Raw genomic sequence first — 26192 nt, 5'->3', positions numbered from 1 at the left:
GGCAAACCAACAAAAAAATCAATAATATATAAGAGATAACATCTTAACTAATGTTTACCTTCGAATATAGTATAAAAATATTCTTAGTCCAGCTTCTTTTGTCCTTTGGATAAAAAGAAAGGCATGGCATGATAAAAATCAGAATTCTCTAAAGCATCTCAGCTAGAGATAAAGTCAACTACTACACCACCTCTGGCTTTGAAAACTTTCTCTAAAGAAACAGAAAAGTGTTAAACCTTTATCCTTTTGATTCTCTTTTTCCGGAGACTTAGCTGATCAGATTCATAGTTGATACAGGTACAGCATTTCAGGAATATCTATGGTTTAATTATTTTCCTTTTCTAGAAATAGGTAAATAAATTTAACAGCAAAAATAGGAGTGAACTATAGCTTTGAACAAATAGACAACCAAATTCTGAACATTAGAGGTATGACTTTATTAAATCTGTACTTTCTGTCCCATTCACCCGAGTTTAGCGACTAGTTTGCTCTAAACTGCTTTTTAAAAAACAATAATACGGTAAATTTGGATTTTGTGGAAATTAAACTAACTCCTGTTAAACACAGTGCAATTTTGGATTTCAGAATTATGACAGTTGTGTTAGAAACAGGCTACCTGGGCTATGTCTGAGTTATGGTGGATCACTGATGTAAACTTTGACACTGTATGTTGTGTTCAAAATCAACAGTTCTAAACAAGAATCTAAGGATCTCCTAGGGCAATCCATGGTCTTTGGGGGGTCCATATATTCTGGAACTGTGTAACGTGAATGTATATGTTTTGTTCGATTTTCCTAGGAGATGATCCATAGCTTTTATCAGATTCTCAAAGGGTTTATAACCAAAAAAGGCTAGGATCCAGAGCTTCATGTGTTTAAATAGGGAATCTTCCACTCTAGTCCCCTTTATCACAGTGTGTTGTTCAGAACAAGATATAGAAAAGGAAAAAAAAAATCTGCTTTGCTCTTCAACCTTCTTTTCTCTAGGCTATAAAGATGTTTATATGATGTACTGGCAGCCCTTATGTCTCAGCTGAAATTGATTTACTACCAAATGAGCATTCAAGGAACCATCAAAGATTCTGACTTTTACGTCTTTTGCTGAAGCTTCCATACCATTCCAAGAAGAATGGGCAGTTTTGACCAGTCAGGAAAAACTGACAGTGGCCAAGGGAGAACCTCTATTTTCAATTTACAGAATGGGTACAGTTTTTAACTTGTAGGACAGAAAGTAAATTTGATATCATACCATCCGATCCCTGTCCCTGCATCTAATTAAGATGGTGTCAGTTTGAGGAAGTCATTGTCAAAGGCTGCTAATGTAGTAAAGGTGTGCCTAACTTTAATCACATCCAACATGGGAAATTGTAGCTTTTTGGAAATGGCAATGTAAAGAGTAATGGCTTTATGAAAAAAGTTAAATAGAATGTTTCCTAGATTTTAAAATTTATTCAACATAAAAATGTTAATTCTGATTCCTTTTCAGGAATATAAGGGAATAAAGTTCTTTCCTAAGTGACATTTAGCCTCATTGTGGAGAGGAATGTAACTTTTGTTTAAATAATATTTTAAAATAAAATGTGTCAAAAATTACTATTACCTTTAAAAGATATTAAAGTGGGACAATTATGTAGCTAAATGTTCCCCTGGTGTGAGATATGTGATACATGATAATCTTTTATTATCAAGTCTAATTCCAAAATACATGATCAGTTACAGTAGTTTTCATGTGAATTTAAGGAGTGATAGTTACCTTTGTACATACTTATTAGATATGAGGTTAAAATATCTTATTTTATAAACTTTAATGTAATTATAATGGTTTTGCTTTCAGTGAAGCATGTATGCACTTGCATAAACAAAAGAAAAAGAAATTATTTTAAATTGAGAAAAATATTTTCTTTAATTTGGACTATTGGATAAAATGCAGAATAATCATTTTCACGTTATAGATAAGGAAATACCTATGAGCATTTAAAATTGACATTGCTGACATTCTTAAATTTGAGTGACCAGGAACTATCTAAAAATTAGTTTAGGCCAGCCATGGTGGCTCACGCCTGTAATCTCAGCACTTTGGGAGGCAGAGGTAGGCAGATTGCTTAAGCCTAGGAGTTCAAGACCAGCCTGGGCAACAGGATGAAATATTATCTCTACTAAAAAAAAAAAAAAAAAAAAAAATTTTTATTTTCTGATCAGTGGATTGACCCATACAGATGAGTCAATTAGAGATGGCAATGTCTTATCCCTCCTTTAAAGAAGATTCCAGTGACTTAAACTTAATAATGATACTACATTTGAGCTACTGGTTGCTTATGCTCTTGAATAACAAAAAGAGCTAAAGAGTCCTTCTTTCAAATGCTGGTGAAACTAATCAAATGCAAGCATTCTTTGTCACATGCTAATAATTTTTCAAAATGTTTTAACCTTTGAAATGCCATTAATTTTTCTCCCTGTAGATATATGTTTGCAGTGGCAAAAAATAAGAACAAATTAGTTCAGGTTATCTATTTGCAAATTAAAAATGAACATAATTGATTGCAAGACTCATAAAAGTTGGATATTCTTGAGGAATAAGAGTGAGGCTACTTTTCTAGGTGATATTTATCCCCATATATGGAAGAGCATGGGTTTTAAAAAATTATTATTACAAAAGCATTTTAAACATTAGTTTTATCTAGTATTTTCATACTATTACTATTTCAAGATCTTTGATGGTGAGATGCCCAGATAAAATCCCCACTGTAGCTTTGCAGTGTATCTAGTGGGACATAAACTATTGCTTAGCTTACAAAGCTTAGAAAGAGACTCTGATCCTTATATATTTTTTAAAACAATCCATATTATTTATTTAATCCTAAGTATCTTTTAAAACTGCTATCATGCTACTTTACCTAGTTCTGGCTGCTGTTCTTTTGGGGGATGCTATATTGGACTATTCTTTGAAACAACATATATAATCTAGCAAGGCACATGTCAATCAGGCTTTAGGTTGGAGCCAGGCCTGGAAATGTTTTTCGAACAGTTTTGTGTCTATCCTTTCATCCTGAGCTGGAACTATTGAGAGTGTGATGGAAAAAATGCATTGAGTGGCTTGTTGGGTCTTGTAAGGGTCCTACAACTCTCATACTCTGTAAATGGAATGTGTGGAGAGGGTTAGGAGAGCCTTCCGGTAGTAGCTAGAGATGCTAGAGCCTCTGAGGACCTCTGCGCTGAGATTCCTAATGTTAGAGTCTGGCCTCTGCCATCACTGAGGGCACCCGGGGCTTGGCCTTGCTAGTGATAGCCACACAGGGCTGTAAGGCTCAGCTGGTCATCACTGGGTGAGGAAGTGTCAGGGTCACTGCAGATCTGAGTCAGGGCTAAGCTCAAGATTTCTTTCTTTTCTTTGTAAAACCGTAGTTCTTGTCCTGCTTTCCTGGCTTCCTCCAACTGCCTCAGGGCCATTCGTAGCTCTTGAGAGACAATTCCTGGTGACTCCCGCTCCTTCATGATCCAGTCTAGGGCCATGTGGCTGCGCATCTTTTCATCTAGAGAATACTGAGAATAGTAGGAGATGACTTCCTGGGGGCCAAGAAACAAAGTCCAGGGTGTCAATAAAGAGCAACAAAGAAACCTGTCCACATGCCTCCCCCTGCTTCCCACGTCCATTAGGATTTTATCAACAACCCAACCTCTCTCATGTTCAAAAACTGAAACCAAAACCCACTGGTTTACTTCTGTAAAGGAAATGAAGGGCTAAGTTGGCCTAGCAAAGCACACCACTCCAGGTTGAGTCAAAACACATCACCGGAATGACTCAATAATGTTCACCAAACACAGCTCTGCCACTTCTAGAAATACAAGCCATTCACTGAAAATACATTCCTACAACAACTGGTATGAATATGACCTCATTTATTCATTGAACCCTGTTGCCCAGCATTACTTCCTTTGGAAAGAGAGGGAAGTAGCTCTACAGAGGGATTTGGGCAGAATGGCATTTGGTCAAACCCACTGAAGAAAGCAGGAAGCTCTTAGTTAAGGGCATCTCAGAGTATCATTTAGAAACCAGGAGAATCAACTGTGGTATCAGCACAAGGGAGACGGTCCAACTGTCTCACAGTAAATACAGAAGGGAGTTTAGAAATGTATGATGGAAGGTAGATATCTCCATTATTGATATCATAATGATACCTTCATGGTACATTGTCTTTTACTTTTGCAAATAATTAAAAATTAGTTACTGCCTGTCGATTCTTGTGTGAAAAATTTGTCAATACATAATAACATCATATGCAGAGTTGATCATGTGGAGCGAATGCATTGCTTATTTTTATTTTCAAGAACATATGGTATGCATTTATGACCTTAACAAATTAAAAACCATCATGGAAAAGTGTTTATAACCCAACCAGCATATTTCAAAGGCCTTTTGTAAAATCAAAGGAAAAGGAAAAAAAAAAACCCAAAGCCATTGTCAGCTACTCATTTCTTTTCCATCTTTGACATCTGAAACCTAGACTTTCTAAGCAAAGAACAACTAAAATCTCCAGGGGCTGCAGTGCATGGAAAGCTGCTTACACCCACCCTTACCTTGCTGACTGCCAGAGGCTTTCTTCCTCATACCAATTCCTACTAGGAAATTCTCAGAAATAAACGACCATCTTTCACATTCTAACGGTGGGTAGAGGAAGGATAAATCTTGGAGAACAACAGGTGAAAACCATTAAATACACAGGAGGGGGTTTACATTAGCTATTTAAAAAGGGGGAAGGGTGCTTCTCATAAATAACAAAGAAATAGTGAGACCGAGACCGTGTCTCTGAAAAATAAAGAAGAAACTTCTAACCCAAAAAAACGGGGGTGATTAAATGCCGGCTTGTCAGAGTTTCTAATCATTTCTGTTGTTTATTGGGGACTTTTGGCAGGAGTAGGAAATACTCTTCTCCGGCCACCAACTTGGCCACTCTCCAGCGACGAGGTTTCAGAAGCAGTGCATTTTCAAGTTTCTGCATCAGAACGTGCAAGAGGGCACACATTCCAGGGAGGCAGGGGAGGCGTATGGAGCAGATCCAGGATTTTCTTTAGAAGCTGTCTGCCTTTATGATCCTTTCGGTTTGCATTCAGTACAAGTACCTAAATCAGTCCTGTGCCCACGTTCTTTTTAGTGTGTATATTTGGTCAGTCCCTGACTCAGTGGGGCTGTTCCATATATTTCTTCATGTGTCCTCTGCTCTTAATAAATAAGTTACCAAATTTATATTCGGAAAAATCCGAATAAAGGAAATCTCCTAGGAAGATCATGAGCCACCTGCTTAGTTCATACAACACGAACCAGACTTGATTAGAAAATCTTACCTGTCGGGAACACTTTGTTTCACGAAGGGCTTTTAGGCTTCCATTCCAGTGCAATAGTTGGAAAATGGTCATCAGCTCCTACAAAACCCAAACAACTATCATTGGTCCCAAATCCGAAATGTGCATTGGTGAGAGCTGAGCAGGGCATAACTCTTAATTCCCAAATATATCAGGAAACAGAATACACAATATTGTCACAACACTTTGGGACTTTCCCAAGCCCAGGGTCCCCAGGCTTCTGAAACATTCTTCTCTCCCTCCTTTGCTATATCCACAGCATTACATTACTTGTGTAATGAAATGGCTAAATATTTGACAAATGTCTTTCAGCATTAAAAATAATACACTGAACAGTTCTACACTCAAGAAGTTATTTAAATATACCAGGACATCTGAGAAATAGTGTATAGGCAAGGTTTTACATTGCATCATTTTTAAAAATTGCTGGAGACTGAGAGCATCTTAAATGGTCACTTTTAGAGGAATGGCTAAAGTATGATATATCTATACTACTGAACACTTTGCAATCACAAAGAAAGGATGAGAATGTTCCATAAGTTTAAATAGAAAGAATTCTATGATGTGTTAAAATAAAAGCAAGGTACACAACAGTGTGTAATGTGTGCTACTATTTGATTAAGAAGATTGCTATATACATGTTTGCTTGTAAATGCCTAGAAGAGTTCTAGTAAGATACAAAAGGATCTGGTAACGTTAGCTGTCTCTGGAATACCAGAGGAATGCCTAGGGGACAGGAATAGGAGGGAGACCTTCTTGTGACATTATTTTGCAAAACTTACTGAGTTTTGAATCACGTGACTATGTTATATCTTAAAGAAAACAATTTAACTCTCAAAAATTTAAGCCCAAAAATAAATATACCCAAATCCCCAAACAAGCCAGTTTTAGCCAGCATAATAAAGAAGTCTCGTCTGCTTTAATCTTTACAAGAGAAGTAACTATGAAATGACCAATCCATTTCTGTCCTCTGTTTCTTCCTTCTTCAGCCCTTTTCTGCCTAAAGCCAACTTCCTCTGCTCAGCCCATCGGAACACTCATTCTGTTTTACAGAAGGAGGTGTTACCCAATTCTAAAATTGCAAGTAAAAGTCAGCTAGATCGTTAAACTAAATTTATTATTATTTTGTCTTTTGTCAATATAAAACATATAATGAACAAACTACAGAAACTGTTCAATACTCCTAAATTTATAAATTCAGTCAAGAAAAATGCCTTGAAATGTATACAATAAGGTTGTATTGACATTAAAACTCACCCATGGTTTCCAAATCCAAGGGCCAGGGCTAAGCACAGCATTCAGACTATCAGCACCATCATTTCCTTGCCTTTTGTGATATCAACGGTAAGCTAAGGTATACTGAAGATTTTCATTTTCCTAATGCGGTTATAATGAGTTTTCCACTGAAATTATTTGCATTTCACTTATAGTTTTGTTTTTTTTTTTTTTGTCAGAGATACATCTATTGTGGATTAATAGCCTGCAGTTATTGAAATTATTGAAAAATAACTCTATACAATCAAGGAGCTTTCATGTCTTAAAAATAGTTATGAAAACTTAACATAGACAGATGTCCTATTGCTCATTCAAAAAAGCTTTTAGCTGGGCACGGTGGTGTGTGCCTATAGTCCTAGCAACTTGGGAGGCTAAGGCAGGAGAATTGATTGAGCCCAATAGTTTGAGACCAGCCTGGGCAACATAATATTTTCTCTCTTAAAACAAAACAAAAAAGCTGACTTTAATTAACTGTCTTTACATCTGCTTGCTCGGGAAGAGGTTCTCGTATGAAAATCAGGAGATTCATAGTCAGGTTTTAGGCATCTTAAAATTATTTGGTAAATTTTAAAGCTATCAGATTATTAGAAGAGCAAATAGCACTTCTCTCATGTCTAAAATTGCCATTAGAATGAAATGTTTTACTTCTTTTCTGTCAGAGATCCAGTTTGGCATTTTGTCTAAGTTCACTGCACAGTAAGCACTCTAAGAGCCCACAGACACCTCAGTAAAAGCAAAACCACTTGTGTCTGCTAATTAAAACACACATGAATACCAGCTGAGCAGCTCCTTCTGCCCCAGATGGAGACCTCCCTGTCTGCACAGGGTCCTGGGTCCCGTGCCCAGGGATGCTGCCCCCTCCTGGCCCCTCTCCTCCACATCTTCCTGCTCTTGTTCAGATTTTCACTTCATCACATCACTATGCTAAGTTGAAAAAGTGAGAGTGCTTTGTTCTAGAAATCAAATCCTGTCCAATCTGACTGTCACTGCTGTTCTTCTCTGGCGTTCCATCAAAGTAGCCTCAGTGGCTGAGGAGGGCAAATTTGTGTTGCCCTTCCTACCATACTAACAAATCAACTCACTGAATACTTTGAAGCCATAAAAATGAATACGAAGGTTTTTTTTAATATTTGGGAACCAGTCTCTATGATGTAACAGGAGTGAAAATATTTGTAAATAAGAAAAATTTTTTGGTTTTATGTCTCATAAAAATCCACTCAAATTTTGTATTCAATTGTATATGTCCATTTTTAGAAAAGCGAAAACAAATATTGGCTGGGTGCGGTGGCTCACGCCTATAATCCCAGCACTTGGGAGGCTGAGGCAGGCGGATCACTTGAGGTCAGGAGATGGAGACCAGCCTGGGCAAAATGGTAAAAACCTGTTTCTACTAAAAAACACAAAAATTAGCCAGGTGTGGTGGCGGGTGCCTGTAATCCCAGCTACTCGGGAGGCTGAGGCAGGAGAATTGTTTGAACCTGGGAGACGGAGACTTCAGTGAGCTGCCATCGCGACACCGCACTCCAGCCTGGGCAAGTGAGTGAGACTCCACTCCTCCATCTGATCCCCACCACCCTAAATCTTTACGTAAAGTTGAGAACTCAGACACATATATGGGATTTATTTTGTGGCTTCCTATAGCTAGCTATCTTGGCATTGTTCTTGCATCCTTGTGGCCCAGTTTGAGAAACAGCCTATTGCTAACAGGGCTCTTAATTCCATCCTCTGATAATTGTTGTCTTAGAAACATACTTTTCTTCCTCTGGGGTCTTCCGGGCTCTCTTTCTTATCTATACACTAACTGCTCTCCCCGCCCCATAAGCGACTATCATTCCACCCTGAAAATCTCCTAAGACTTTAGAATTCACAGCTCTTCTGTGAACAGAACCAAAACCCTTTCTCATGCCCCTTGACAACCTTCATCTTTCAAAAATGTCCCCAAAGAGACTTGAACTGTTTTTGTCTCCAGGATGAAGGTCAACCTCCTCACCATCTCTGGTTTGTCTAAATTTCTATCCCGTCATGAAGCAGCTTTATTTTTTTCTCTCCAGTAACACAACTGCCACTTCCTCAGTGTTGCTCTTGTTCTTAAAATTCCCTCGGGAAGATGACCTCCTTTCCAACTTCGTACGTTATATCCCCATCTAGTTTTTGTCCTCTGTAGAGATATTCATCTTGCCATCATTATATAAAGTATATTTAAATATTTTCACATATTTTCTGTCTCACTTCTTTATTTCCCCTCATAAGACCAAATTCACTCTCTTCAAATTTTCCCAAAACTATTTGAGCTCTTGGCTCAACTCCAGAAAATCTTTGCATGCCTCTGACTGATTCCATTGAAAATCCTTGAATGATTGCAGAGTGGGAAGGAGAGGGCTGCTGTGGAGTTCCGCTTGCCAGTTTTCCCATGATTCTTTGCTGCCTGGTGTTTGCTGGCTCGTATTCTACCTGGAGAAGGTCTGTTACTCTAAAGGAAGTTAGTGTAGCCAGGTGCCGTGGAATGTGCCTGTAGTCCCAGCTACTTGGGAGGCTGAGGCAGGAAGAGTATGAGCTTGTGCCCAGCCTGGGCAAAATAGCAAGACTCCTGTCTCAGAAAAAAAAAAAGAATATATACACAATTTTTTTTAAATAAAGGACATTAGTGTTGTCTTTTCCTGTAGGATCTGTCATACTCCTCACTGAAGTCTTTTGGGGGTGTGGTGTTTGGTTTGTAGGGTAATTTGGAAGCCTGAGGGGCCCACCTAGACCAACAGAAAAACAATTTAGCCTCATAAGGTGAGGCAGGTGAGGCAAGATTTAAAGTGAGTGGGGCCAATTATACATGTTCATGGTCTTTTATTTATAATTCTGATATTTTGTTTATCGTGCATTTTTTGCATGAATTTTGAGTTTAAAAATAATGCATTATAATATTCATCTTGATTATGAAGTTTTTATGCATCCCTTTCAATTTTGTACCCAAGACAAATGCCTCACTTGCCTAGCCCTTGTCTGGTCTCTTCTTGTGGCTCTGTCTCAGGGCAAGCCCGGCTTCACGGGCATGAGGTCTGCGCCGCTGTACAGGGCCCCTGCTTTGTTTAGTGCTCTGCTGTCTTGAAATTCTTGGTAATTTTTCAACAAGGGCCCCTAGATTTTCATTTTGCACTGGGCCTGGCAAATTATCCAGCTGGTCCTGACCAGCAGAGTAAATTTAATAAAGAACAAAGTATCAAGCTGTGTATTTTCTTTCCTCTTCGGGGAAAATTTCGGTTGCAGCTCTCACTCTGCAGCTTTCCTGGTTTATTTTGTCATTCATTTCATTTAAACAGACAACAACGGGGCTCTGTCCTCACAGCCTTTCCTGGTGTTGCCTCTGTTAGAAACAATGTTTGGCTTTTCAGCTACTTCGTAGAGGGAAAATGCTCACTGCTTCTCTTTGGAACTCTTTCTAGGAGACAGGTTTGGCTCTGTGATTCATCAGAAATAAGAAAAACAAACACTGTAAATGGAGAACTTGAAAAACAGGTGGGCACCATCTCCCCACCCAAGAGAATGGATTTAAGAGGAAATTTGTTTATGGGATGAGGTTTTAAAAGGCGACCTGGAAAATTTAGCAGATGTAAATAAACAACTCTTCCTTGGATTGCATTAGGATTCAGAATAAATATATTAACCAGCTTCAGTCAACGTCTGCCTAGAATCCGACCTTGACAAGACCCAGTGACTAGTACTGCTCCCAGCCTTCCCCGCAAACAGCAGGCAATTTTCTCTGTGGCAAAGCTACCTCGAAACAGGCATCCCGGCTTCCCTCCCACGAAGTGAAGGTAAGCAGAGGCCTATCATGTTTCCTCTGAGTGCTAGCTGCAGGACGCCCCCACCCCCCTCCCGCCCCGCGAAAGCCCGAGGGCAGTCTGGAGACACCAGCTTGTTTTTATATGGTAGAGTCATCCATAGCTAGATACAAACACACATCTATTACCCACCAGGGGTACTGAATTGCTGTGTTGGCGGCAGAAACAGTCCAGGTCTGTGGGCAATTCCCATTATGTGTAGACACAAGCGGAAGCATTTAACCCAGGCCACTAAGGAATGTGCCAGGTCCCAGCAGGCAAGCTAGGGCTGGTGGAAGCAAAAGGGATGCGCTCCACAGGCCCTCCTCCTGGGTTGCCGGTATCCCTACTGGGGAAGGGAGTTTGGATTTTCCCTGCCCTCACATCTTCCTCTTCCTTTGTCTCCATCCTGTACCCAGACTCCTTTAGGAGAATTTATGAAGCATGTCCACAGTAGGATTCAAATTATTATTTCACAAATTTAAATACCTTACTACAGACCACACAGAAAACACATAGCCTATAGCAAAGCAATTAAAGTATTACTAAAAGAGGGTTGAGTAGAGCCTTTCATAGTACTTGGAAGGAATTTTAAGAATTTTTTTAAAATCTCACCTTCCTCCATCTTTGGTAGACGAAACCAATCACAATCAAAATCATTCTTAATTTTTCCAAAAATAGCGCTAAATCACATACAAGCTACTGTGTACTGGGGGCAGGCAATGTTCATTCCATAATGAAAGAACTACAATATGATTTGGAGGGGGAACAGGAATTAAATGAAATTCCTGCTTGGGGAAGCATTATGCCAGATGCTTTATAAATGTTACACTACTTAAGTCCCACAAAAATTCCACAAAATGGGCATTAGTATTCCTGTTTTATAGATGAGAAAACTGAGTCTCAGAATGGACAAGCTCACAGATGATGGACAAGCTCACAGATGATGGACAAGCTCACAGATGATGGACAAGCTCACAGATGGCAAGTGGCAGAGCAGACTTCACACATAGGTCTGTATGATTTTTTACAGTTTATGTTCTTTCTCTTGAAAAAAGTACCTCTTTTTAAAAGTATTATTCCTTAGTTTTAGATTGTTATGAAAAAAAGGACCTTTTACAGATCGACTCTTTTATCCTACAATAGGGGCCCTGAACCATTTTGTGCAGGTTCAAATAGAGCTAGGTTAGACAGAGTTGTCAACGGAATCCATCCAGTAGCCTCTGGCGTTTCAAGCAAAGACTCCTTCAGAAATACATATAATAATGGTTGTTCATTTTCACTGAGCATTCATTATACCCCAGGCACTCTTCTGGACTCTACCCATATCATCCCATTTAATCCTCACAATAGCACTTTGAGGAAGGTACTGTTATTCTCCCTGATTTACACCCAAACGAGGAAATAGATTTTGAGGTAAGGAAAAGAGCCAGGCTCGAACTGGCCAACCCACTGCAGAGTCTGGGTCAAAGCCACTGAGCTGACATGTGCCCCATCCACTAGGCTTAAAGGATACCTTGTTGCTTCCTAACCAAGATAGGCTACGTCAAAGGTCAGTAAGACCATGGCTACTTAAGAATAAAACTGGATGACTAAGGCCAGATGCGGTGGCTCACATCTGTAATGCCAGCACTTTGGGAGGCCAAGGCAGGTGGATCACGAGGTCAGGAGATCAAGACTATCCTGGCTAACATGGTGAAACCCTGTCTCTACTAAAAATACAAAAAATTAGCCGGGCGTGGTGGCCGGCGCCTGTAGTCCCAGCTACTTGGGAGGCTGAGGCAGGAGAATGGCGTGAACCCAGAAGGCGGAGCTTGCAGTGAGCCGAGATCGCACCACTGCTCTCTAGCCTGGGCGACAGAGCAAGACTCCATCTCAAAAACAAAAAAAGAAAACAGAATTTCTAAGCATGAAGTCTTTTTGTCATATTGCATTCTGATTCCTACCAGCATTGCATGTGTACGGATGTTCAACTGCATTGGAGTTAAGTTTTTTAAAGGGAAGCACATTTCATGCCCAATCACTACTAAAATTCTATCTGTCTAGCCTGATATAGAATAATAGTCAGATGTGTGAGCTCAGAGATTAGACTGCCTGATCCTGAACCCTAGCTTCAATGATAACATGAGGATAACAATATTATTTACCTCATACAGTTATTGTGAGTGTTAAATTATGACACTATTTGTTAAATGCTAAGCATGGGCCAAAGTAAGCATCCATAAGTGTCAGCTGTTATTACTATTGTTGTTACTAACATAACAATATATTTTAGAAATAATAGGTAATATAGTTCCTCAGCTCTTGTTATCATTTGTTGGCAGTGGATGAAAAGGAGTTACAGATTGTTAATTTTTTTTTTATTTCATTGATGATAGGAGGTGACAGAACTTGTTTAATAGAAAACCAGACCCAAGGAGGATTTTGTTTAATATGCACTGCAGGAACTTTCAGAAGTTATAGGACTTGAAAATTAAGAAGCAGATGGTAACAACCAACATGTCAAACTGTTTTCATTGGTTTAGGGGGGAGCTTTGTGCTGAAACATTACAGAATCATAAGCATGTGGTGTACCTCACCAATTTCTTAGATTTGTCTTATACTTTCCTTTATAAAAGCAAAGATTGTTTCCCGATTGTGTGTTTGTTTAGGCGTATGAGATGTGGCCGAGATGGGGCTACCATGCTGGATTCCAGGAGGGTTAAATTAAAATGACCAAAAACACTTAATACCAAAAGATTACTGGGTCAGGAGATATTAGTGATAAGTGTTGCATTTCTCTTAGGCTTCTGGATTGGATAATCAAATAAATATGTGGCAGGCAGGCAGGTACCTGAAATTCCAGCATGGTCTTCCCCATGTTTGACTCCAGCATGTAGTGATAGGCTCCAACACTGGTGCTGGGGTCATCCGCATCATCTAAAGTGCCCTTGGGAAAGCAAGCAGAAAAAGAAAAATTACTGATTTTTCCTCCTCTTCTTTGAATGGTCACAAATTAATTCTGTGACCACACAGCAAGCCTTCTATTTTTGGTCTAACTTGAACAGATGTTCACTCTACAACCAAGTCTCCAGTTGATTTGAGGGTTTTGTAATCAATTTGAATTGAGCATTTAATTAGAATGCTAATTGTTACATACTCGCTGATAGAATAATTTTCCAAAGGAAGACATTTCTGTATTATCGCACAGGGTGTTGGTGGTGGTGGTGTTAACATTTGCATGGCTGAGCTCCGAGGCTGCCTTCATTGGTTATTGAAATCTTGAAACACTGACTTTGCTCTGATTCCAATGATAACCAGGCAGTATTACATAATTGACTTGGAAAGAATTTGTCAGTTGTATGGACCATTCATATTTTACTGCTGTGATTCTTAATAGGAGCTTTTCGTAATATGCTGGTGTTTGGCCTGGAGACATGGATCATGGTTTATATTTTTTCACTCCTGTACCACTTAATCTTTAGGAAACGAGGTGGGTGGGTGATGGGCAGAAATGAAATTCCCTTTCAATTTGGGTGTGGGGAGTGCTGCTAAGAAGCTAACACAACTCTGGTATGGCCTTTGGGCCAGCCCTTCCGTGTCCTATGGACACGGATTCCTGGGAAGGTGGGCAATGGTGACTTTGTGAAACTGAACAAACAAGTGCCAGCATCAGATAGCAGCAAATTTATAGCTTTTGAATGCAATAACATTAACACACTGCTGCTGAAATATTTATGTTGGCTTTTTAAATATCCCAGAGGAAATCCATCTAGAAGCATGCAACCATATATAATCTGTTTCCTTAGAAATTTCCATTTAAAAAATGATAAATTACTTTTACACTGAGGGCCCTTCCCTACTCCTGAGTAAATTTCACACTTATATAAATCAGGCATAATTTTCCTAACCTCTCTTCCTCAAAAGCACTTGAAATTTACAGGACTGGAAAATAAAGGCTTCCTTTCATCCTCAGACCAGATATAGAACAGAACTCCCTGGCATCTCCCAGCCAAGTCAATCACCCTTCTTCTCCTGCTCCTTCCTTAGCTCTCCTTTATGTGATAAGAAGATTTATGAGGGGAAAAGAGTCACATCTAGTCTGATAGTGTTTCCTTCATCATCAGCAGCTTCACCAGAATGACGGAGCCTTCCTAGTTAAGGGAAACAGAGAAGGAAATCTCAGGTGGGGTTTATCCGTGCTAAAGGCAAGCCAGAGGTGGTTAATCCCTTTGGTAATGCCAGGTTCCTGCCCTTGAGCACACACAGGGAGACACTTGCCACAGGTGGGGACCCAAGGCTTCTTTCCTGGCTTATAGTTTGGAAGCAATGGGAGTTGGGAGCTCCAAATCATTCATGGGACAAATACCCTGTCCTGTATTGCAAAAAAAAAAAAAAAAATCCTATCTAATTTTTAAGACAGGGTGTTTTGCTCTTAAAGCACTTTGCATTTAATTGTGTTAATTACAGAAATTTTCAGTGCTCTCTGCAGAGGTAATTGATATTAACCATAGTAATTCTAATAGCTAACACATATTGGGCATATGGTTTTTCCCATATCTAAACAGTCCATGTTTCCTTAAAAATGCAGATTGCAGGGCCCCACACTGGCTGGGGAATTCACACTTTCAGTAAACACTTCAGATGATTTTTCACGATCTTTCAACTTTGGGGAAAATGGAGCTAGTTTTCCACTAGATTAAAGGAGTATTCCACTGTTTGCATTCTCAGGCCCTAAAAGAGTCAACACTCCTCAATAAGCATTCACTTAAACATATCCAGGTGGATCCAACGATCTACCTTGATTTAAAGCATGATTAATTGTGATAGAGGGAGATTAAAAAGTATTATTGAGATGTGTGAATTTTATGATTTCCAATTTAAGTATTCTTTTTTCTGAAAATTAACAATTTAATGGGTAAAAAATGAATCTACAGAATTCTTAAAATAAGAATTTGCTCATGTTAGCATCTCTCAAGATTCAAATGCTTCAGAATTCTCAGTGCAGCCATCTCCTGCCCTCCCGGGTGGGTACTCACGCTGGTGGAGGCTACTGCTTCCTGAACACTTTCCATAATGAATTCCTTGGTGATCCTGCGAGAGGGCAGCTCGTTGAAGAGGGAGTTGATCAGGGCCACTTTAGCTGCATCCCGCCTGGCCTCAGCTCTACTTAAGCAGCACTGGAGAAGGGAAGGAGAAAAGGAGTCATTTGAGAATTTAGCATTTCACCAGTTCACTCCCGCATCAATGGGTCTCTGGACATTTCTATTTATGCATTTGCTGTCTGCATCTATTCTTTTCATATACATTGCTAATCTCCCTGAAGGTCACGCAGATTTTCCTTCAGTTCCAGAGTCCATGCAAATGTCTTGGTTGATCTTCAGTTACCTATTGCCTTATTTTATAGTCTTTGAATGTCTACTATATGTCAGAAGCTTTGCATACTCTGTTAATGAGTAACGATAAATTAATAATGGCTATTATTGTGTGCTAGATAATTTATATTCATTATCAGGGCCTTCCTCAAATCCCTATTTCAGAGGAAAAGATGTAAGGAAAGGAGAAAAGCAAGGAATCTGGAAATACTTGTAACACAATAATTAAGAACACAAATTCTAGAGTCAGACTGCTTTCAGCTCTGGCATTTACTAACTATAAGACCTTGAGTAGGTTCATTAGTCTCTCTGCACCTCAATTTCCTCCTCTATAAAATGGGAATATAGTAGGATTGAGGTTAGGATCAATTGGTTAATATAGATAAAGCACTGGAAATACCTGGCACATAGTAGCACTTATGAGAACGTGCCGGCCAGACATTTTTATCTCCAGGTTAGTACAAGGGTGCTGCTGTCAATATCTATTGCTTTTGCATTTCCAACATTTGTCCCCCACCTTCCTTCTGGTAACAGTTATCTGATTTTCTTGAGGACTAGGCTTTCTCCCTTGCTCTCAATCCATGTGGTTTTGGTGGGACATACTCCATTCAAACCTTCCTGAAGTTAGGGCCACAGGCAGCCTATGATTAGTGACTCATAAAAAATTCACTCCTCTCAAATATAATATTGTTCTCCATCCTGCTAGACTGGCTTTCTGTGGCTCATATGGATCTGGTCGATGCATCCTGATTCTTTTCTGTCCTCCCTGTCTCTGAACAACTAACAACTCCCATTTTTCAAGTTCTGGTTTGGCATGGTTCCTGGGGTTGCAGATAGAGGGACAAGTGTCATGAATACTGGACTGTTCCTGGAGCCCACACCTTTTGGAGAGCCCAGGAGTTGATGGCCTCTCTCCTATAGGCTCCTGTGGACCCAGGGATAAGTGTCTAGGATCCTGGACTCCTGGGGGGAAACAAGTCCGAGGAAGAGAAGTCCAGGCCTAGGTCAGTGGCTGACTAGTGGGGTAGCCTGGCACCCCTGGCTCTGCTTCTCAGAAACCTGGACCACCTGAACTTTGGGAGCTAATCTTCTCACTGGACAAATAGGGAGGCTAGGCTGTCTGATCTCCAAGGCTCCTACTACCCAAAATGCATGATTCTCAGAATCAGTAGTTCTTGGTGACTGATGGGAAAGAAAAGGAAAAATACCAAATATCACACTTCATTTTGCAGTTTCACAGAGCAAGGGTTCTGTACCACCAGCTGAAGCAAGCCAAATCCCTCTCATTTGCTTTCACAACATCCCCGCCTCCATCCTATCTGCCTTATGTTGACTATTTCTGCACTATCCCAGGAATGCTCCAGTCTTACGCTCTCGTGTCCTCTAGAGACCTGTCTCTCCTCCCCATCTCCACAAACCTAGTTGGAGTGTCCTGAAGCCAGGTTCCAGGTCCTCTGTGACTTTCCCTCAAACCTTCTAGAACAGTAGTGCCTATATATTGTAAAGATCCTGTCCTCAACTGTGGGTAACTTCTTGCCCCACCCCCTCTCCCAGCCTCCAGGCCTGGGAGGAGCCCTCATACACTTTTGTTTTTAAAGACTGATTCTCTTCTCTCACCCAGGCTGGAGTGCAGTGGTGTAATCTTAGCTCACTGCAACCCCCACCTCCTGGGTCCAAGGGATCCTCCCACCCCAGACTCCTGAGTAGCTGGGTCTACAGGCACTGGGCACCATACCTGGCTAATTTTTGTATTTTTTGTAGAGACAGGTTCTCACTATATTGCCCAGGCTGGTCTCAAACTCCTGGGCTCAAGCGATCCACCCGCCTTGGCCTCCCAAAGTACTGGGATTACAGGAATGAGCCGCTGGCCCCCTCGTGTATTTCTTTTTTATTTTGTTTCTTATTTCAGTAGTTTTTGGGATACAGGTGCTTTTTGGTTATGTGGATAAGTTCTTTTGTGGTGATTTCTGGGAATCCGGTGCACCTGTCACCTGAACAGTATACTCTGTATCCAATATGCAGTCTTTCATCCCTCACCCCCATCCCAACCTTCTCCCCCAAGTCCCCAAAGTCCATTATATTATTCTTATGCCTGTGCATCCTCATAGCTTAGCTCCCACTTACAAGTGAAAACACAATATTTGGTTTTCCAAATATTGTTACTCCACTTAGAATAATGGCCTCCAGCTCCACCCAAGTTGCTGCAAAAGCCATTATTTTGTTCATCTATATGGCTAAGTAGTATTCCATGGTGTACCCCATTTTCTTTATTCACTCATTGGTTGATAGGCACTTAGGTTGGTTTCATGTTTTTGCAATTGCAAATTGTGCTGCTATAAACATGAGCGTGCACGTGTCTTTTTCATATAATGACATTTTTTTTCTTTGGGTAAATTCCCAGTAGTGGAATTGCTGGATCAAATGGTAGTTCTACTATTAGTTCTTTAAGGAATCTCCATACTGTTTTTGTATATTACTTGCGCATCCTCCACTAGCTGAGCCAGGCTCAACGCTTGGAGATGCTCGTACATGGTGAGTGTGTTGATGAAATAATTATAAGACTTTTGAAATGGCGAGAACAAGATGCTGAGGAGAATTAAAACAAACACAAATTAAAAAATAACAAAAACCAACCAAACTAACAACACTTGCCAGGAGACTAACAAAGCAGAACAATTAAGGGCAGGCAGAAGAAGATATTATAATTTATCATAAAGAGTGATTTTCTTTTCTTTTCTTTTCTTTTTTTTTTTTTGAGACGGAGTTTTGTGATTGTTGTCCAGGCTGGAGTGCAATGGTGTGATCTTGGCTCACCGCAACCTCCGCCTCCTGGATTCAAGCGTGTCTCCTGCCTCAGCCTCCCGAGTAGCTGGGGTTACAGGCATGTGCCACCACAACTAATTTTGTATTTTTAGTAGAAATGGGGTTTATCCACATTGGTCAGGCTGGTCTCGAACTCCCGACCTCAGGTGATCCTCCCGCTTTGGCCTCCCAAAGTGCTGGGATTGCAGGCATGAGCCACTGTGCCCAGCCTAAAGACTGTGGAAAGTAGTTGGTTTTTTTTTTTCTTGGTGTTGACACACAACAAGGCTTTGGGGGAAGCTTTAGACAGCAAGGCCATTCAAGGTTTAGACCTCTTCCAAGTTTTAGGCAACTTGTATGAAACCAGGATGGGTTTGACAAGATAGATTGGCTTTGTGTTATGGGCTTGGCTGAAAATTTGTAGGACATTGAGTCACCAGTCTTTCACTGAAGCTTGAGTGCCATCTCTTTTAGGAAGCTTTCCCTGATCACTCTCAAGTCTAGACTTGGAGGACCACTGTCCAAGGGAGGCATTGGCTACACTGCAGTGTAACTGTTTGCTAATGCTCTGCCTCCACCATCTCCTAGCTGTGAGCTCCTTAAAGGCAGAGACTATGACTTAGTTGTCTCCTGCCTCCTGTGACCTAGTTTGCTGAATAAGCAACAATACAGGCTAGGAAACTAAAAAACAAGTCACTGAAGCACTGGACATAATGTTCAAGAAATCCTCATAAAGAAAAGAAAGAAAGATATATACTTTTTATTTTTTTAAATGAGCACAATTTCAATAAACCCTCTATGGTATGTGTAACTTAGTAATATAAAAATATATTAATGAATTTCAGATGGGTAATTGGTCATTGCATTTAGACACTTTGAGATGACCATTTTTGCCTGAGAGTAGGGTATGTTTATTATTCTTTGGAAAATCAGTTCCCCATTAAAAAGCAAACAATGTTTTTGCAAGTATTACCTGGCATCTGTAGGAACAGCTCATTATAATAGGAATTTAGCTTTACAAAATCTATCATAGAGCTGTTGGGGTTTTAGAATTTAGAGAATTAGATTCAGATCCAGGCACTCTTCAGAAACAACTTCTATCTAAATAATAGCAATTTAAACCATCTTTTATGGAGAGAGAGACCTAGTAAACACTAGTTAGATAAAAGAAGCTATCTATTTTAAATAAGACCAGTTAAGTACTAGATCAAAAGCACCACATACATTTACAACCAAATGGCACTGCTTGGGAGATCAAAGTGCAGCCCGGCTGAGAGAACAGAAAGAGCCTTTACCCAGAAAGCATGAAAAAGCACTAGAGACCTAACCAATATCAAGATTTTAAGGCAGACACATGTCGATGCTTATTTTATTATTTCAATGTACAGAATCTTTGCTTAAAATGGAGGAGAAAGTATTCCAATTAATAAGTACATAAAATAAAATAAATTCTGAGCCATCAAAGGGCTTTTCTTGCTATTGTTCTTGGCATTTCTGAAAGACAAGTACTTCAAAATGTCTATAATGTTAACCAGCCGCTTTCTTCTAAATTCTAGAACTACAAATCCCAGCCAGTAAGGGCTGCATATTTTTCTCTAGGGATCTTTTAATGGGACCTCTCAACCCATAAGAATCTTTACTTGGGGAAGAAATTTAACCAAACGGCAATCTACTTGGTTGCAATCTAAATCAGAATGTGAATGTTGCTGTAAGAACAGGCACTGTTAAAGTTACTATCAAACAGTGGGAAACACTGTAAGAAAATAAAATATGGTAAGTGACAGGACATTTTATGGTTGTGTCCAAACCAGTCGTCAAAGACATCGGTTGGGGAGCGAGTGAAGTATGATGTTATTTCAAAGTAACTTCCTGCTACAGTTAGGCTTCCCAGGTTATACAGTTTATTCTTGCTATTTTTCAGCCAGGCCCTAATCATAAATATAGATTTGTAAACCATGTCTTTTCTGTTAACCATTCTTACTTGTTAATATAAAAGACAACTTCTGTCCTTTGTACTTTGTGAAAGTGCAGAGCTGGGATATTTAAGTCAAGATTTTACTAAAGTCAGCTGTGAATTTCTCAGGCATGTGGAGCCACATGCTTTCCAAGTGGCCAGGAGACCTCACTCAGACATTGATCTTGATGTTCAGATGCCTTTCATTTGCTGGTAGATTATAAACCACTATAATCATTTCAAAGCCTCCTGACTCTGATCTAAAATTAAAGTTAAAAAAAAAAAAAAAAAAGAGTGACTGTGGCATTGCTCAGGAAAGCTATTCAAAGACAGTGGTAGCCAGTTGGTAAGATTCCCCAGTGACCCCTGCCCCCCGGCATTCACACCCTTGTGTAGTCCTCCCCTACACTGCACCAGAGTTCGTTTGTGTAACCAATAGAATATGGTAGAAGTGATGGCAAATCCCTTCCCGTATTAGGTTATAAAAGACACTATGGCTTCCGTCGTGGTCTCACTTGCCATCTCTTTGTAAGAGAAGTGGAACCAAGGGGAAAAGTCACTGGCTTTGGGGAGAGTCAGCTGCCATGTTAAGAGCAGTCCCATGGAAAGGCACATATGGCAGGTAACTAAAGCTTTCTGCCAGCAGCCATCTGAGTGAGATTGGAAACTGATCCTCCAGCCTTGATCAAGCCTTCAAATGACTGCACCTCCAGCTGACAGCTTACCAAAAGCAACCTCCTTCTAGAAGACCTTGAGCCAAAACCACTCAACTAAGCTGCTTCCAGAGCCCTGATCCTTGGAAACTGTGCGAGACAATAAATGTTTGTAAGGTTACAGGCAACATCTTATGCAGCAATAGATAACTAATACAAAGGCTTTGCTCACCACAGGTAATTAAGAAGTCTCAATGAAATAATCTACATTGCTGGCACTATGTGCTTGGCACTATGCTGAGCACTTTATGTTTATTATCGCATTTTGTTATCACAACAATCCTATAAAGTTGGTTTTGTTATTATCCTTATTTTGCAGGTGAGGAAATAGAGGCTTAAGGAGGTTGTACATCTCCAAGGTTATGCACCTTAAGATGTGAACAAAACAAGATTTGCCCTCAGGTCTCTCTGACTTGGGAGTCCAGATTTTTAACCACTTTGCTATTTTGCTCTTCATAGAAATGGCCACCCACTTTGGAATAAAGAGGATATATGATTTGCCTAAGGTCACATAGCATGTCCTAAATCAGTACAGTATTTTAGACAAAGCTTCAACTTTGTGCTTTTGTGGGTCATTTTGATATAAGACTACAAGGATATCTCCTCCCATGACAAACTTGAGTTCGTTTACAACAAAAGGCCAAGCAAGATGCAGTACACTGTGGGGATAAATGGTACTCATTGAGGATGGGAATATGCTGAAATTATCTCAATATCCTCCTCCCTCCTATTGTTCTCCTTTGGATGCTTTCCTGGACTATAGGGAGAAGGAAAATGGAGATAGAAAGGCCAACTGTGACTAGACCAGAGATCAGATGTTACCTTGTAGGAAGCATCTCATTCTAACCGGAAGTACTCTCTTGATTAAGTACGGGGCCAAGAGAGGTTGGAATTCTACCACACAAGGTTGCTTAACATTTCAAGAAGTATTGATAACTCTTCAAGAGTAAAAGTCATTTAAATGAAACTTCCCTGGCCAGGCAAGGTAGCTCATATCTGTAAACCCAGCACTTTGGGAGGCTGAGGCTGGAGGATCACTTGAGCTTAGGAGTTTGAGACCAGCCTGGGCAATGTGGCGAGACCTTGTCTGTACTAAAATTCAATAAATAAATAAATAAAACAAAAAATAAACTTCCCCAGCTCTGATGAATAAAAAATTCCCCCCAAGACTAACTCATTTTGGCCCTGTATTTTATCATAGATTAAGATGACCAACAAGCCACCAGGACCCTATAGGGTACACTATGAAGATTGCTGCCAAGCCTAGGCCAGGAGTTTGGACCAAGAGTTCAAAAACTTTAGTCTTCATAGTACAATTACCTGGGAACTTGTTAAACATGTGTATTCCTGGGTCCAAAGCTGACCTACTGAATCAGAATCTCTTCAGCTGTGTCCTGGTGGGGGGTCTGCATATAATAAGATTTGCAGGTGATTCTGACACATGTGGACCCAGGACAACTCTTAGAGGAGCGTTGCTGAAACCTCTGCCCCTGCCATGTCTCATTTCTAACAGGCAGGAGCAGAACCAAGTTTTGTGGGGCCTGAGGCTTACACAATTTGGGGGCCCCTGTTTAAGGAAAACAATATGAAATTACAAGTAAAAAAGCTGGCATTGTGACTTACAAGGAGCCTCTGCAGAAGCTTCATTGTCTTCATTATAAAGCCACTTCTGCTAACACCAGAAATGCTAATTTCTCATTAGAGAAACTGCTTCTACCCAAGAGTCAAGGAAAGTAGCATTCAGGTTTAAAAAAGTCCTTTGTGACAGTTCTTCTAAAATTAGGTCCTTAGGAAGTACATAAGCACTACTGACTTAACTAACTGAGGTCTCAATTTCATTTCTCTGCTTAGCAGGTTTTATTTCTTCTATGATTATTTTCCAGGGTGTCGCCCTATGTAATGTCGAGATTCAACCAAGATTAATTTGTTGACCAGTAGGCTGTCCTGAAATAAAATAATGACTAGTTAACTATTTAGCATTAGCAGAAGTTCTTATATTAATTGAAATAAAATTTTGGTAGTCATGTATGTGTTATAAATAGAAATGCCTAATAAGAAATTAGTTTTTTTCATTACTTATTTGTGAAATACTTTAAAAACTATTTGTAGGTGTGTTACTAATTATAGAAACATCTTCTGGCCAAGCTGAAGCAATTTAGACATGAAACAGTAATTTTCTTGGTAGCCCTCATTTGATTAATGATTTTTTCCATGCTTTGTATTAGAAAACAGGCAGGATACATGTGTTGAGTAGTTGTTTCTACACCTCAAGGTTTTACTGTACTTACATCCCAACTACAGTGCTTTCTTTAGAAATGTATATGGAAGGACATCGATACAAGTAACTTTCTCTCCATCTTAAACAACAGACTTTCTACAATTATTCATACATGTGTTTTAAAGACATCAGGAGAAAAATTATCTCCAGATCTAAAATGTATAAAACACATTTTAGGCGCATTTTTATTGGTGCCTCCCAATGGTAGCCAAGGAGTTGAAACTCGGTCTGTAAGAAGCAGGATTTTAAAACAAACAAACAAAAACAGTAATGTAATAGCTAATGTGACAGATTGTATCTATTTGCAGATTCAAAGCTGAAGATGCCATCTTCACTGGGGTCAAGGGTGGGTCAGTGTTATTTAGGTGGCATTCATTCAATAGCACATGGTACCCACGGGGTTTTCCAAAGCTGGGACTTTGGAGGTGGCAAAACCAAATGACTCTGTGAGAGGTGAGAATTCCTGCCCAAATCCTATCGGCTGTTAGGTCTGTCATTCAGGTGGTTGGGAACATTTTGCTTTTGTGACTTGGAGTCTGACTTTTAGCAAGTGACTTGCGGAGTTTGTGCGTACTGCCTGACAGCTCTGGTCAGTGTCACCAACACCTCGGTTTCATCCTGACAGCAAGCCTTCACGAAGAATGCCACAAACCAGACCCTGTTGGTAACGGACCCCCTTTCAGTGCTTTAAAACCTTGACTACCCTGACCAAAGCACGAACATTTGCATGTGTTCCAATTTATCTAATTGTGGATATATTAGCATTTTTTCTCCTTCCAGATGGTGATGTGAAAAAGGGCAACCGTTGGAACTCAGTCACCCAAGTTAATATCGTGTCTATCCATAGGTCAGGGTGGCTGCAAATATGTTGGGAACAATTTAGAGCTCTGTGTGTGCTGGGGATGGGGGTCTTAGCTAGGTGTGGGGGAGGGGACTGCTCTGGGAGTCCAATTTTCAGAGAAAACTCACCAGTTCCTGTCAACTGAAAGAAATGTTTCATGCACATGGTGGGTCAGAATGTTATTTTTATAATATAAACCACCTGGCGTTCTCCTCATTTACCTCTGCCGCAATGCTATTCTACACACATACCTAGACCAAGGTCCCTGGTAACTATTACAAGCCTATGTTGTGCTTTGCTCCTTGAGCTTTTATTCCTTTTCTTTTCTTTTTTCTTTTATTCTTTTTCTTTTTTTCAAGTTAAGGTGTAGACAAGATGAATTGATCAGGGCTCAAGATTTGGGTTTATTTTTATAGTTGCTTTGATGTGAAAGGACTTGGCTCTGATTGCATAAGAGGGATGGGGGGTGGGTTAGGCAGAGATGGAGTCAGGCTTTCTTCCCCACTCAGCAACTCACTGAGCCGGTGAGCATCTTTCTAAAGTTTATGAATTAGGGGCTGGGAGACTCCTGTGGAGATAGTCCAAAGTCCTTATTTACCCTGTGGCCTTTCCTAACCATTTCTTTCACTATATTCTATGTTTGGAGGTCAAGAATTTCTATTTGCTTTATTTAATAAAAAAAAGAAACAGATTAAAGTTAGGGAAGGAGGCTGGGGAATAAAGGGTCTCATTAAAGCAATATGCACTCCCAATTTCATGGGCAACTCATTAAGGTCTGATAATTAGCTGACATATGACTTTCAAATGGTTATAACTAACCTTCCCGTCTTTGAGTCTCATTAGTTATAAAACAGGATGCTTTCCTGTGGAGATTTCCACCAGGAAATACCTCCTTTAGAAGTTAAGTTACATTGCATAGCATGTCGTCCATCTGAGTCAAGGTATACCACCCTAGAGGCAGAGAAGAGGTCATGGATAATTTCAAATAGAAATACTAGGCATTAAAACAGCATTAGTGCTGGGCAATAGTCTCAAGTTTATAGCAGGAACTAAATCCCTATTTGGGATATGGAATGTCAAGGCCAGGCCTTATTTAACACTCAGCAAAAAGAGCATTACAATTCCATTGAGTCGAGTGTATGAATTAATCAAATTTTCTTCGTCATCCTCTACTGGGAGAAACTTAATTTTACAAACTTAGTTTATTGTAATTTAAATGTACTTTTAATTCCATGTACTTTGAGAAGACTCATTTAATGCATGAAAGTATAAAATGCGTTTTTATGTCTGATAATGCAGGTGAAGTATGCTTACTGCCTTAAGTAACTAAAATTAAACAAAATACTCCTCACCTTGTTTAAGGCTGTATGCTCCTTGGAAAAATAGTTTTTCTAGATATCAGCATAGGCAGTGGCTTTGGTTTGAAAACCAGAATGGCATAAAAATCAAAACCCTTCAAATGAATTCATTGCCTTTTAGAGACAGAGCTTTGCAAGGAGCTCATCTGCACTATGTTCCACCCCGCATCTCACTACTCTACAGCCCTGTTTTGCAACCCCAAGCATTGGTTACAAATGGAAAAAAGAAAGGTCAATCAACAGTTTGCCTATGGAAAAACTGAATGTCTCAACTTCATAGAGTGCTTGGCATTATTCAACTAGCCTAAGTACCAGAACCTAGTGCTTAACACCTGTACTTATTTTCTGTGAAGCCATTTTAACAACAAAATACTCATGTGAAAAAGATATAATGCCCTGATGAGTGTCTCACACTCCAAATAGATCGAGCTATCACATCAATGTCTTT

General features: G+C 39.9%; 1 protein-coding gene and 1 long non-coding RNA gene across 2 annotated transcripts in view; one reads left to right on the top strand and one right to left on the bottom strand.

Moving 5' to 3' along the window:
• Positions 1-390: 390 nt before the first annotated feature.
• The window catches only part of LOC105484286 (limb and CNS expressed 1), a 51157-nt gene continuing 25355 nt past the window's right edge, over positions 391-26192 (bottom strand). The window contains exons 3-6 of the mRNA XM_071098676.1: positions 15463-15603; positions 13278-13373; positions 5340-5417; positions 391-3563 (exon numbers count right to left, since the gene is read on the bottom strand). Of these exons, the coding sequence (XP_070954777.1) occupies positions 3276-3563; positions 5340-5417; positions 13278-13373; positions 15463-15603 (603 nt within the window). The 3' untranslated portion in view covers positions 391-3275. The remainder of the gene's footprint in view (positions 3564-5339; positions 5418-13277; positions 13374-15462; positions 15604-26192) is intronic.
• Positions 10005-12092, top strand: LOC139363595 (uncharacterized). The gene is made up of 3 exons (XR_011624260.1): positions 10005-10139; positions 10267-10438; positions 11332-12092. It is a non-coding gene; the product is annotated as an uncharacterized lncRNA (long non-coding RNA).

Source organism: Macaca nemestrina, chromosome 6 (assembly GCF_043159975.1).
Source record: "Macaca nemestrina isolate mMacNem1 chromosome 6, mMacNem.hap1, whole genome shotgun sequence".
Classification (NCBI taxonomy): Eukaryota; Metazoa; Chordata; class Mammalia; order Primates; family Cercopithecidae; genus Macaca; species Macaca nemestrina.
The sequence above is the reverse complement of the archived record's forward strand: the minus strand, read 5'-3'. Positions and strand labels throughout refer to the sequence as shown.